The sequence below is a fragment of the Oncorhynchus clarkii genome, chromosome 10 (assembly GCF_045791955.1).
Source record: "Oncorhynchus clarkii lewisi isolate Uvic-CL-2024 chromosome 10, UVic_Ocla_1.0, whole genome shotgun sequence".
NCBI classification, from domain to species: domain Eukaryota; kingdom Metazoa; phylum Chordata; class Actinopteri; order Salmoniformes; family Salmonidae; genus Oncorhynchus; species Oncorhynchus clarkii.
The window spans coordinates 34,764,633-34,779,365 of NC_092156.1; the positions used below are offsets into that span (position 1 = coordinate 34,764,633).

The 14,733-nt window shown below is 43.0% G+C and overlaps 1 protein-coding gene across 3 annotated transcripts in view; it reads right to left on the reverse strand.

Annotated features, from left to right (window-relative positions):
- LOC139418331 (connector enhancer of kinase suppressor of ras 2-like) overlaps positions 1-14,733 on the reverse strand; it is a 50,829-nt gene that overhangs the window by 7,809 nt on the left and 28,287 nt on the right. For 2 of the 3 annotated variants that reach the window (XM_071167703.1, XM_071167702.1), the window contains exons 10-18: positions 11,563-11,696; positions 10,755-10,960; positions 10,107-10,196; positions 8,784-8,959; positions 8,626-8,674; positions 8,318-8,496; positions 8,071-8,144; positions 403-474; positions 130-197 (exon numbers count right to left, since the gene is read on the reverse strand). In XM_071167703.1, the coding sequence (XP_071023804.1) occupies positions 130-197; positions 403-474; positions 8,071-8,144; positions 8,318-8,496; positions 8,626-8,674; positions 8,784-8,959; positions 10,107-10,196; positions 10,755-10,960; positions 11,563-11,696 (1,048 nt within the window). Of the gene's footprint in view, positions 1-129; positions 198-402; positions 475-8,070; positions 8,145-8,317; positions 8,497-8,625; positions 8,675-8,783; positions 8,960-10,106; positions 10,197-10,754; positions 10,994-11,562; positions 11,697-14,733 lie in introns of all 3 variants that reach the window. The other variant, XM_071167704.1, reaches the window with a different exon arrangement.

Below are 14,733 nucleotides of genomic sequence, written 5' to 3' on the forward strand. Positions count from 1 at the left end.
TGTGATTTCATGAATATAAATATTTTTAGTAATATTATTTGAATATGCAATTCAGCGGTTGTTGATGAAAATTATCCCGTTAAGGGGATGGCAGCCATAAGAAGTTAATGTGTATTGACGTATTCTCACCCTGGTCCTGTCGGATCCTCTCCTGCTCCGAGTAACCTGCCACTGCCATGGTCAGACGACTCAGCCACCTGTGAGGGAACAACATCAATGACCCCATTCCAAATCTCACACACCATTCTGTTATCTCCTGCTGTTTTTGCATCACACATCAGCTCACCTGGTCATCTGCCTAGCCCTATTTGTCAAAACCGTTCAGTTTTTCTCACCTCCTTGTCTCTGCCTGCCTCCCCCTCCGTGTTAGCTACAGTAATTATGTCTGACAGTGACTCTCACCTGTTCATGTCATCTGCATTGTCTGCTGCAAAGTAGAAACTCTTGATCTTTGGATGGCAGGCCTTGAAAGCACTGGAACACAGAAACATGCGGTCAAGGACAGATTATACCATAAAGTAAATAGTGCTGAGCGGTTAGTGCTTTTTGAGGTCGGTTAGGTTCGGTTTCGGGTTTGATTATAACAAAAATAATTACGTTTTTTGGTTTCGCTAATTTTTTAATACATTATGAAATACAGCTTTTTAATGGACATTCCAAAGCGAAAAATAGTGGGCATTCAATTGCCAAAACATTTTAAACATTCCATTGTCTCTGTCACGTCTACATTGGGTAGACATTCAAACCCCCGAGCTGACAAGGTACAAATCTGTCATTCTGCCACTGTTCCTAGGCCGTCATTGAAAATAAGAATTTGTTCTTAATTAACTGACTTGCCTAGTTACAGTGCATTGCGAAAGTATTCGGCCCCCTTGAACTTTGAGACCTTTTGCCACATTTCAGGCTTCAAACATAAAGATTTAAAACTGTATTTTTTTGTGAAGAATCAACAACAAGTGGGACACAATCATGAAGTGGAACGACATTTATTGGATATTTCAAACTTTTTTAACAAATCAAAAACTGAAAAATTGGGCGTGCAAAATTATTCAGCCCCCTTAAGTTAATACTTTGTAGCGCCACCTTTTGCTGCGATTACAGCTGTAAGTCGCTTGGGGTATGTCTCTATCAGTTTTGCACATCGAGAGACTGACATTTTTTCCCATTCCTCCTTGCAAAACAGCTCGAGCTCAGTGAGGTTGGATGGAGAGCATATGTGAACAGCAGTTTTCATGTTCTTTCCACAGATTCTCGATTGGATTCAGGTCTGGACTTTGACTTGGCCATTCTAACACCTGGATATGTTTATTTTTGAACCATTCCATTGTAGATTTTGCTATATGTTTTGGATCATTGTCTTGTTGGAAGACAAATCTCCGTCCCAGTCTCAGGTCTTTTGCAGACTCCATCAGGTTTTCTTCCAGAATGGTCCTGTATTTGGCTCCATCCATCTTCCCATCAATTTTAACCATCTTCCCTGTCCCTGCTGAAGAAAAGCAGGCCCAAACCATGATGCTGCCACCACCATGTTTGACAGTGGGGATGGTGTGTTCAGGGTGATGAGCTGTGTTGCTTTTACGCCAAACATAACGTCTTGCATTGTTGCCAAAAAGTTCAATTTTGGTTTCATCTGACCAGAGCTCCTTCTTCCACATGTTTGGTGTGTCTCCCAGGTGGCTTGTGGCAAACTTTAAACGACACCTTTAATGGATATCTTTAAGAAATGGCTTTCTTCTTGCCACTCTTCCATAAAGGCCAGATTTGTGCAATATACGACTGATTGTTGTCCTATGGACAGAGTCTCCCACCTCAGCTGTAGATCTCTGCAGTTCATCCAGAGTGATCATGGGCCTCTTGGCTGCATCTCTGATCAGTCTTCTCCTTGTATGAGCTGAAAGAGGGACGGCCAGGTCTTGGTAGATTTGCAGTGGTCTGATACTCCTTCCATTTCAATATTATCGCTTGCACAGTGCTCCTTGGGATGTCGAAAGCTTGGGAAATCTTTTTGTATCCAAATCCGGCTTTAAACTTCTTCACAACAGTATCTCGGACCTGCCTGGTGTGTTCCTTGTTCTTCATGATGCTCTCTGCGCTTTTAACGGACCTCTGAGACTATCACAGTGCAGGTGCATTTATACGTAGACTTGATTACACACAGGTGGATTGTATTTATCATCATTAGTCATTTAGGTCAACATTGGATTATTCAGAGATCCTCACTGAACTTCTGGAGAGAGTTTGCTGCACTGAAAGTAAAGGGGCTGAATAATTTTGCACGCCCAATTTTTCAGTTTTTGATTTGTTAAAAAAGTTTGAAATATCCAATAAATATCGTTCCCCTTCATGATTGTGTCCCACTTGTTGTTGATTCTTCACAAAAAAATACAGTTTTATATCTTTATGTTTGAAGCCTGAAATGTGGCAAAAGGTCGCAAAGTTCAAGGGGGCCGAATACTTTCGCAATGCACTGTAAATAAAGGTAAAATAAATAAATAAAATCAATAGAAAAACAGGAAATTACTATGAAATAATAAAATATTTCAGTTATGTGTATTACTTTGTTTTATTTGATGACTTTATTATTTTTCATTTCTTCAAGTCATCTCATCTCTGCTCAGGCACTAGCAGCCAAACCTAGCTTTACCTGTGTGTTCCCCATAATTTACTGTCTTTAGTTATCCTATTTAGCTATTCAGCCTAAGTAGCCTATGCTGCAGAACTGTCTGACAAAATAATTTTACTAGTTCTTCAACGTAGATAAGATATACTTTCACAAACTGTCTCTGTCCCTCTCGTCGTTGTGTTGTGAACATTTCTCTCTCATGTGGTCTGTGTTTATCTAACCCAGGGTTGCCAGGTCAAGCAAGAAATTTCAAGCCCAATGACCACTCTAAACCCACCCAAAAGACCTGAAAACTAGCCTCATTTTTCTATATACAATAAAGCCTTTTTCCATAATGTTTTCGAGCCAATTAAGAAGGAATATCATTGTATCTTGTAATGACATAAGAAGCAAAATGTGGGTTTCTTTCAAATATAAATTATTTTAGTTTCCATACTATAGTTTCTATACTATGCGTTGTGCATGTAACATGAAAAATTATGAAAGTGTTTTAGTCTTGTGAGGGGTGTGATTTGAGAAGCTATAAGAGATAATTGTTTTCCATGAACTTTGCACAGGGAGCAGTCACCGCCCTGGAGTGAGGTCAGGGAGCATGCCAGCCTGCCGGAACCACCCCTTTCCAGCAAAAGGTATAAATTATGGGTTTAAAAAAACTCACATTGGACCAAAAAAGAATGAAGCTGCAGCTGCGCATTTAAAGTGGTTTGAACTTTGAAACTCAACACGAGGTGGAGACGATAAACTCACCTCCCAGACAATCATTGGTACGGGTGATTAGCTGTTCTAAGTAAAGTATTTTTGAAAGCGAATTTAAGTAGGATCATCCTGTTACTCTGCTCAAACCATCAATACAGCTGGCTAGCCTATCTTCAAAGAAGCCTCTTCCAGAGTGAAAGGAAGGAAAGTCAATTCTGTAGTTCTGTTCAGGACTACACGACAAGTCACCGGATACCGAACAACTACAAAGAAGGACAACAGTAGAAGACTTGTTGGAACCATTTCGGACAATCGGAGCCTTACAAACATGCTGCGAAAAGGACCAACGCCCTTTCCAAGGCTGCCCTGTTTACCGAGAGATCCCCGGGATTTCACGTAAATACATTCATGATTTCTTGCTCAAAGTGGGCGGCTGTTCGTGTGCAAAGTATTTGGTTACTATAGGTGAGAGTAGTTTCTGAATGTACCAAATTTTAAGTGCCTCTGTCCCTCTCTCTCTCCCCCTCTTCTTTAACAAGCTTTAACAATGTTGTTGTCATTCCGCTAGAGACTGGTTTTCAGTGTATTACGTCTCCAGTCAATAACCGGTGCAGAGTGTGTATGTTTATCCTGTGTCCTATTTAAGTAGCTAATAAATAAATACATTTGTGTTGTAGTGGATCACAAGTAAGGCTCAGGTTTTTGCAGATGCAATGAGGTTACGACTGTTCAGAATGATGATATGATACGAGGTTATGATTAATAAGTTAACTGTTTATAGATGTGATAGGTAAATACCTTTTAGAGTTTAATTCGGGAGATGGTAAGAAAATAAAGGTTAAATAAAAAAATAAAAACTAGTTGATAGCACTCTCGTGTTGCCCCAGATCCTAATCAGCTAATTGTTACATGATTAATTTAATTGGGTAACAATTAAAGATAATTAGTTAATTTGATGAATAACCGCCTTCAGATTAATATTAAAGTCAAGTCACGAGAATATGTACAGAAACAGTCAAAAGTCTGGACACACCTACTCATTCAAAGGGTTTGCTTTATATTTACTATTTTATACATTGTAGAATAATAGTGAAGACATCAAAACCATGAAATAACACATATGAAATCATGTAGTAAAAGAAAGTGTTAAACAAATCAAAATATTTTTTGCCTTGAAGACAGCTTTGCACACTCTTGGCATTCTCTCAACCAGCTTCACCTGGAATGCTTTTCCAACAGTCTTGAAGGAGTTCCCACATATGCTGGGCACTTGTTGAGTGCTTTTCCTTCACTCTGAGGTCCAACTCATCCCAAACCATCTCAACTGGGTTGAGGTCGCGTGATTGTGGAGGCCAGGTCATCTGATGCAGTACTTCATCACTCTTCTTCATCACTCTTCATATTATTCCAGTGCTAGCTTCCCTACACTGGCTTCCTGTTAAGGCAAGGGCTGATTTCAAGGTTTTACTGATAACCTACAAAGCATTACATGGGCTTGCTCCTACCTATCTTTCCGATTTGGTCCTGCCATACATACCTACACGTACGCTACGGTCACAAGACGCAGGCCTCCTAATTGTCCCTAGAATTTCTAAGCAAACAGCTGGAGGCAGGGCTTTCTCCTATAGAGCTCCATTTTTATGGAATGTTCTGCCTACCCATGTGAGAGAAGCAGACTCGGTCTCAACCTTTAAGTCTTTACTGAAGACTCATCTCTTCAGTGGGTCATATGATTGAGTGTACTCTGGCCCAGGAGTGTAAAGGTGAACGGAAAGGCTCTGGAGCAACAAACCGCCCTTGCTGTCTCTGCCTGGCCGGTTCCCCTCTCTCCACTGGGATTCTCTGCCTCCAACCCTATTACAGGGGCTGAGTCACTAGCTTACTGGTGCTCGTCCCTAGGAGGGATGCATCACTTGAGTGGGTTGAGTCACTGACGTGATCTTCCTGTCTGGGTTGGCGCCCCCTCTTGGGTTGTGCCGTGGCGGAGATCTTTGTGGGCTATACTCGACCTTGTCTCAGGATGGTAAGTTGGTGGTTGAAGATATCCTTCTAGTGGTTTAAGAAGTGAGGGGGACATAATCATATATATAATTTTTTATCCAGTCAGGTAAACACTCCAAACAGGATACCCGACCGTTCGGAGGCATCCGCATGGTCCTAAAGCACACCGTTGCCCAGTTTTGTATCACATTCTAATTATAAAACAGGGGGGACAAAAATGCTATTTCAGAATGTGGGGGGACATGTCCCCAGTGAAACGTGCACCCCTGGCCTAATCTGACTACTGTTACCGTCAATCTAATGCATTCATAATAACACAAGTCTACAACAACAATAAACTGAAGTCATAGGCTATTTATTAAATTGGTTTGCCAGCTCCAGGTAGGCTACACAAGTGATTTGCAATAACGCCAGTGATATCGTCATTTCAACATGTTTATTTTATTAAATGGTAGCCTACAATGGTATATACATTAATAGGCTACTTGATGGCCAACATAGGCAAATGTATAATTCTCCACATTAGCCTAATGTCAGTTTCATTGAGGACTTTTCTCCATAAAAACAATCATGTGAGGGAGTTCCATAACTTGCATTTCAAATCTCCACTCGGGCAGCCCCTGAGACCCAAGAACTGAGCATGCATAAAGCACTTCGCTTGATACTGTTTTATTTAAGCAGTCAACATTAGAATGCAGTTTAAACCACCTCTGAGCGAATGTATGTAATGCGCTCTAGTGTGCCTAAAGTCATTTCCCAGTACTTTTTCTCCATTATTTCTTGATGTGCATTAGTTCTAGTGTAATAATATGTTTTATGGAAAAAAGGGTTAGAAATAGGTGTCTCCATACTGACAATCTAAATAGCCTACCTACAACTGGGAAAAAGTTGTCACAATGTGCAAGCGTGCTGCTCTCTCTCCTCTCGCTCACGTGACACAGCCAATAAATGTAATGCTCTGTCAACACACACACACACACGCACACACCCCTCCGGCCCTCCACGTCACTCACTCATTCAGCAACTGTCACGCCCTGACCTTAGAGAGCTGTTTTATTTCTCTATTTGGTTAGGTCAGGGTGTGATTTGGTTTGGGCATTCTATGTTGTCTATTTCTTTGTTTTGGCCGAGTGTGGTTCTATCATTGTCTCTGATTGGGAATCATACTTAGGCAGCCTTTTTCCCACCTGTGTTTGTGGGTAGTTATTTTCTGTATAGTCTCTGTTACCTGACAGAACTGTTCGCTTTCGTTTTGTTACTTTGTTTGAGTGTTTTTTGATAATAAAACAAATCATGAACACTTTTCACGCTGCGCTTTGGTGGACTCCTTCCGACGACAGACGTGACAGAACTACCCACCAAAGAAGGACCAAGCAGCGTGGTCAAAAGGGCGAGTGGACATTGGAGGAGATCCTGGACGGAAAAGGACCCTGGACGTAGGCCGGGGAGTATCGCCGTCCGAAGGAGGAGATAGAAGCAGCAAAAGCGGAACGGAAGCATTACGAGGAGTTGTTCGAGGCATTACGAGGAGTTGGAACAACGAGGCAAGAAGGAGAGGCAGCCCCAAAACATATTTTTGGGGGAAGGCACACGGGGAGATTGGCAGAGTCAGCTATCTGGTTCTGCGCACCATGCCTTCAGTGCACATCCACAGCCCGGTGCGCTCTGTGCAAACTCCCCGCAGTGGCCGTGCTAGAGTGGGCATTCAGTCAGGACAGATTGTGCCAGCTCAGTGCTCCTGGCCTCCGGTGCGTCTCTTCGGCCCAGGTTATCCTGCGCCAGCTCTACGCACGGTGTCCCTGGTTCGCCAGCACAGCCCAGTGCTGCCTGTTCCAATTCCCCGCACTTGCCGGGCTACGGGGGGTATCCAGCCAGGACGACTTGTGCCAGCTCTGCGTTCAAGACCTCCGGTGCACCTCCACGGTCCAGTGTGTCCTGCGCTGGCTCTATCCTAAAGCACACCGTTGCCTCATTTTGTATCACATTCCAAATATAAAACTGGGGGGGAACAAAAATGCAATTTCAGAATGTGGAGGGACATGCCGCCCCCCGTCCCCAGTGAAAGTTGTGCCCCTGCGTAAAAGTGTATCCATCCAGAGATCTGTATATAATGGCGAGATGCTATTGTCTCAGTCCTATCTATGGGAGTCGTTGTCCCAAAGGCAGGAAGACAGGCGACATGTTTAAATCCAAAATAAGCCCATAGAAACGCATTGGGCTTATTTTGGACAGATTTTGGCGAGAGTAAAACCTCTCGCTTCGCCTCTTCCACTCTGATCCATCTCTGTCCAAAAAAGAAAAAACTGGCGCAATGGATTATAGGATTATAGTTAATTACCACGTTTCTGAGCTAAACTAGGTTGAATATTTGCGAACTACAACTCCCTTTAGCCCAGCGTTCCACATAGTTCTTGACTTGATTTCTGTCTTGAAAGATTTCTCTAGAGAAACGTCACGCTGGGCTCACAAAAAAACAAACTACATGGAATACCAGTAATTGAACCGACGTCGGTCAATTAGTTGTTAAATAACAACAAAAAATGAAATGTTGGTTAATCGCTCAGCACTACCTGTAAGTATTCTGGGGCACAAACACAGGTTGCATGTACTGAACATATATTGTATTTAAAGACTCACACACTACATTCTCAATAGATTCAAACAAACACATGCCAAGGTTCACACAGACAAACAGACTACAAGACTCACATATGAATTTATTGTATACAAACACAAATGCATGTACTCACTACTTCCTACGGCACTCAGACGCACGATCAATCTTGAATTCTGGGAGACTAACAAAGCCCTCTGCCTTTTCATCCTGAGGGAGGAAAAAACATAATATCATACACTGTCTGACAAACATTACTTTTCTGAGTTACAAAAAATATAGAGGAATGGTTAACATCTTCACAGGATAATCAAGAGAGGATGCAGAGAGGGAGTCACAGTACAACAAATTAGCAAGTTGGTCAGTATCACCCACACACTCACCTCCTCATTCATGTACCAGTATAGGCAGGTATCTTTCAGGATGAACCAGTATTTCTTCCACTTCTGGGAGAAGTAGCTTTTAGCATCCTTCTTTTTCCACAGCCAGCCCTCACAGTCCCCCCGCCCCAGGTCTTTACATGAGATACGCCTCTTACTGATGGAGGACAAAGAGTCACCAGCTGTAGGAAGGAGAGAGGAGTATCAATGAAACAACTGTATTGGATGGTCTGCATCAGATGACATGTATGTATGTAGTGTATATTTGAAACTGTACATGCATTGTGGACTGTAGGTTTTGAATAACTCACCTTTACTTTTCTTCCTAGACCTTGAGCGCAGCGAGGATCGTTCAAACATCTACAAAATAACACACAGGAAAATGAGAGATATCAAACCACATTAATCTGTCTCCACTGTGCTCAGACCTCTATATATCTAATCATAATCACAACAAAAAAACACTTACATGGTAGAGGGAGGCGGAGTCAGAGCCAGACGTGGAGACTTCCATCTGGAGGGCTGGGAGGAGGGCGTAGTGGGCGGGGCTGCCCTTGTCACTCTTCTTCCTGCTGCGCCCTGTCAGGTACTCCTCTGGCATGGCCTTGTCCTCACTCTGATTCACATAGCACAGCAGGGAGTTCTCTACGAGAGCAGGGAAGGCCAGCAATTAGATCACTTTGTCTAACGCCATTTGATTATATCGGCCTACTATGTGTACATCATTTCTACCTACTGAATATTCATTGTGCTGTCACTTTGTTACTACAAACTTTAAACAACAGCGAAAAACAAGCCAAAAGCCAATTCTAGAGATTGTGTAATGATTGCTTGGATGAAAAGGGACAGTTGTGTGACTTGTGGACTTAGTCATGTCATTACGGCCTTGAGGCTACAGCGAGACCTCTGATGAACATCCTCCATCTGACTCTTATAGGCTAGTTTTGGGAGCCATGTCATTGGGAAGTGTAATTGATGTTTTGTGTAATCCTGTGGTGTGTCCAGGCATTCGGCTTTAGGGCTCTGAGGCTTTACTCGGTTTTGTCATTCAGACAAATGCCTAGGCTTCACTCTAACCCCATTATTGTACTGAACCAACAGAGCTATTTCCAAATGATTGTCATTATTCTGATATTTGCAAGACATCTTCCCCAAAAAATTTAAAGAAATGTTGCCTTTAGGCAATACGTCAAGATACTGCCTCTTGCCAAATATACGGATAAATATAGCACCCTAAATGATGCTGAAAAGCCCAGGGGGAATAAACTGAATTGCCATTGGGAATAAAAACACAACATCACAGTGGCTGCCTCTCAGACTGAACCAAGGCCATTCGCTCTATTCCTACTCTGGTTGCCACCAGGCCTGGCAGCAACCAATCAAACCAAGCAAATCTTGGGAAGAGCCTGGTTACAGTTGCTAAGGCAACAACATACCTTCAAGACCCAAAAGCAAAGAGAGAGAGAGAGAGGCAGAGAGTCACTGAGAGAAATGGGTGAGATTGAAAGAGAAAGAGAGTAGGAGGGACTAACAAAGATACACAGAAAGAAGAGACCGGAAAAGAGGGACAGATAGAGAGGAGGATAGCTAATTCAGCATCATATCTATTATGCACTGAGCCCTGCCTGGCTGCTCAGCTTCCTAGTCCCTTGGCTAAGACATCTGAGATGGGGAGGCAGAAAACCCAATTATGAGAGATATCCACCCACTCACCTCTGCTGCTATAGCTCTCTCTTTCTGTCTCCCCTCTCTTTTTATCTCTCCCTTTTCTCCATCCTGGCCTCCCACTCACCTCTCCTGCTCTCTCTCTTCAGCTTGGCCGGGTCTTCATAGTCTCCCACCCAGTTATATTCCACTGGCATGGAGATGGGCCTAAGCCTGCCTGGAGCACGCAGCACAGATAACACACAACATTACAGACCTACCCAGGAAAATCTAAGAGCTACAAACAGCCTATATTAACAATACAGTGACACAAACATCACAAACACAGCAGGCATTGTATACAGATGTAGGATCATTCATTTTGCTACAACAGGAAAATAATCCTGCAGCAACAGGAAATGTGAATTATTATGTGTATTATAATTAATGAGCATTTTTGTAGGGGTTGATAAATTTTTTGTTAGGGCAAATCAAGTCTGAAATGTTCAAAGTGGAGATTACAAACTTTAGAAGCATTTTTAAAACAGAAATACACTACACGTTTGCATTTCCTGCTTTGCAGGAATTTTTTTGCAGCAACAAAAGAGTGATCAAATCTATAGGAAGTGCACCACCTGCATCTCTCATACAAACACACAGCCTTGGACTGGGTCGTAACATATATGGGGGATAGACATCCCACATACAAACAAACAGGCTTGGACTGGGTCATATCATACAGTATATGGGGGACTGACATCCCTCATACAAATATGCGGTTTGGACTGGGTCATACCATAAGTGGGGGTGCAGTCCCTGCGGACAGGTGGAGGCCCGTGGTTCTGGTCGTATTCGTAGCAGTACAGAACAGCATCCTCCTCCACCAGAGGGAAGCGTCGGCGACACTCCTGGTCCAGGAAGGAGTTGGGGGACTCAGAGCCCTTGGCCACCGGGATGTCAGTTTGGAGGTCGTCGTCACCTGATAGATTTCCCTTGTCGTCTCTGCAGCACAGATCATGGAGAGAGTCTGTTTGCCTATGGAGCATCGACTGCATTGGTAAACTTCAACAAAGTCATATACTACAAGGCACATAAATCCCCCCACAAAAGGGAATAAACTGACTAAATTCACAGAGTGAAGTAATTACACAGGTAAACCACTACACTTTTTCACTGCAGATAATAACATAAAACATAATCAAAGTACATTATACAGTGACTACACTGTGTAATCCCTCAGGTAAAACATACAGTATAAACAGTGACTACACTGTGTAATCCCTCAGGTAAGGCATACAGTATAAACAGTGACTACACTGTGTAATCCCTCAGGTAAAACATACAGTATAAACAGTGACTACACTTTAATCCCTCTGGTAAAACTTACAGTATAAACAGTGACTACACTGTGTAATCCCTAAAGTAAGGCATACAGTATAAACAGTGACTACACTGTGTAATCCCTAAAGTAAGGCATACAGTATAAACAGTGATTACACTGTGTAATCCCTAAAGTAAGGCATACAGTATAAACAGTGACTACACTGTGTAATCCCTAAAGTAAGGCATACAGTATGTCAAAGTGAGGCAGCTTGTGTGTCTACCTGGGGGTGTATGGTTCCTCGGGGGGCGGGGGGATGAAAAGGTCCTGCAGGGCACAGCTGTCCCTCCTGGAAGGGGTGCTCAGGGTACTGGTGGGTGTGACCACACTGCTGCTGGGGCTCTGAGGGATGATGGGCTGTGAGGAGAAAGAAACCTAATCTGTTGCACAACTGAATGCATTCAACTGAAATGTGTATTCCTTATGTAACCCAACCCCTCTAAATCAGAGAGGTGCGGAGGGATGCCTTAATCGAAATCCACATCTTCGGCGCCTGGGGAACAGTGGGTTAACTGCCTTGCTCAGGGGCAGAATGACAGATTTTTACATTGTCGGCTCTGCGATTCGATAACCTTTCGATTACAGACCCAACGCTCCTACCCGCCAGGCTACCTGCAGCGGGGGAGAGAGGGTGAGTTTTCTGACATACTGCTGTGATGTGTCGTTTCATAATAAATTACGATCAATCAAACCTTTAAAGCTTCAATATGTAGGAAATGCTAGTCTTGTTTCTCGATTGGAGAATGGCTAGAGGCAGGGTTAGGGAAGGGAAAATTGATTTGATCCTTTGCATTTGATGAATTATAAAGCATAAATCAATAACTGAATCTGGATGTATGATGAAAAGAGGAGGAGGGTACAGAGAGGAGAAGAGAGGAGGCAGAAAAGAGGTAAAGGAGAAGGGGGAGGAGATGAGATGAGAGGGGATTAGGAGGCGGCAGAGCTCTGACGCGCTCCAGTTGGTCAGGGCCCCAGGGGGAGGGAGGGAAACAGCACTTAGCCCAGCGTGGGACTCAGAGGGGGACAGGGATAGAGTCACATATGCCCGTCTCATCTCCACACATACGCTTCCCTCCACGCACTAGTTCAGATACAACACCGATATGAAATAATTGTTTGGGGTAAAATATGACAGACAGACACACAGAGACAGACACATTCACAAAAAGTCACTGCTTTAACGAGACCCACAAACATGGAGTGCACTCTCCTGCTTGCATACTCACCATGCACAATCAGGCACATACTGTGCACATACAGAAGTTCACATGCCCTCTCAGTCATTAACCCAAAAGATAGTGGTATACAGTACATAAATCACCTCTCACTAACACACAGGGCTCTATTTTAACAAACCTAACGCAATGGTAAATCTTATCACTGGTGGTAGCGCTATAGGTCCTGGGTGTGTCAGAAATACTTTTGTTATTTTCACATCAGGAATTATGAGCTCATAGGCTGGCGGGGGTGTGAAAGGGTTTAGATTAATAAACAATTTGTAGGTGTGACGAGAACTTGGCCACTCACTGGTCAAACAATGTGTTCCATGGCTTAATCATTTTTTTATTTTTTTATTTCACCTTTATTTAACAAGTTCTCATTTACAACTGCGACCTGGCCAAGATAAAGCAAAGCAGTGCGACACAAACAACACAGAGTTACACATGGGATAAACAAACATAAAGTCAATAACACAACAGAAAAATCTATATACAGTGTGTGCAAATGTAGTAAGATTAGGGAGGTAAGGCAATAAATAGGCCATAGTGGCAAAATAATTACAATTTAGCAATTAACACTTGAGTGATATATGTGCAGAAGATGATATGCAAGTAGAGATACTGGGGTGCAAAGGAGCAAAAATATAAATAACAATATGGGGATGAGGTAGCTGGGTGGGCTATTTACAGATGGGCTATGTACAGGTGCAATGATCGGTAAACTGCTCTGACAGGTGATGCTTAAAGTTATTGAGGGAGATATAAGTCTCCAGCTTCAGTGATTTTAGCTATTTTTGCTGGAAGGAAAGGCGGCTAAAGAAGGAGTTGGCTTTGGGAGTGACCAGTGAAATATACCTGCTGGAGCGCGTGCTACTGGTGGGCGTTGCTATGGTGACCAGTGAGCTGAGATAAGGCGGAGCTTTACCTAGCAAAGACTTATAGATGACCTGAAGCCATTGGGTTTGGCGACAAAAAAAGAAGCGAGGGCCAGCCAACGAGAGCATACAGGTCACAGTGGTGGGTAGTATATGGGGCTTTGGTGACAAAATGGATGGCACTGTGATAGACAACATGCAATTTGCTGAGTACAGTGTTGGAGGCTATTTTGTAAATGACATCGCCGAAGTCAAGGATCGGTAGGATAGTCAGGGGGTATGTTTAGCAGCATAAGTGAAGGAGGCTTTGTTGCGAAATAGGAAGCCGATTCTAGATTTAATTTTGAATTGGAGATGCTTAATGTGAGTCTGGAAGGAGAGTTTACAGTCTAACCAGACACCTATGTATTTGTAGTTGTCCACATACTCTAAGTCAGAACCGTCCAGAATAGTGATGCTAGATGGGCGGGCGGGTGCGGGCAGCAATCGGTTGAAGAGCATGCATTTAGCTTTACTTGCATTTAAGAGCAGTTGGAGGCCACGGAAGGAGTGTTGTATGGCATTGAAGCTCGTCTGGAGGTTTGTTAACACAGTGTCCAAAGAAGGGCCAGAGGTATACAGAATGGTGTCGCCTGCGTAGAGGTGGATAAGAGAATCACCAGCAGCAAGAGCGACATCATTGATATATACATAGAAAAGAGTCGGCCCGAGAATTTAACCCTGTGGCACCCCCATAATACCGCATGCGGTTGTCTCAAGTTGTGTAGGTCATTGACGGTCTTTGAGTTGCTGGGGGCACGGAATATTCTCGTCCTAGTCCACTGTGGAATGATACCAACTACGGTTTATTAAATAGCATAAGCTACAGTAATGAGTATAACAAGAGTAAAAAAAACATCCAGTGTTTGCTCAATATGTTCAGAGTGTTAGCAGTCAACATTGTTGTAATTGCCTTAAATATTTACACACCTCAAATATCGCCACTCCTCCCATCTCAGCGTAAGTGAAATGCCACCCTATTCAATATTTACTATAAAGTAACCACTAAAAAGGAGGACCTTCTTGATGCAATTAAAGCCTTTGAGTCTAGGAAAGGGCTGGATGACATACCAGTTAAGGTAGTATATCAGACCTTTTTGGTTGTACTCGGAGGACCGTTATTAGCATGTTTTAACCACTCCTATAAAAATTGTAGATTATCAGATACTCAACAATAAGGTCTGATTTCACTATTACTGAAAGAGGACCCAAGTGGTAAATATAAAGATCCAGTCCATTTAACAAATTGGAGGTCCCTTA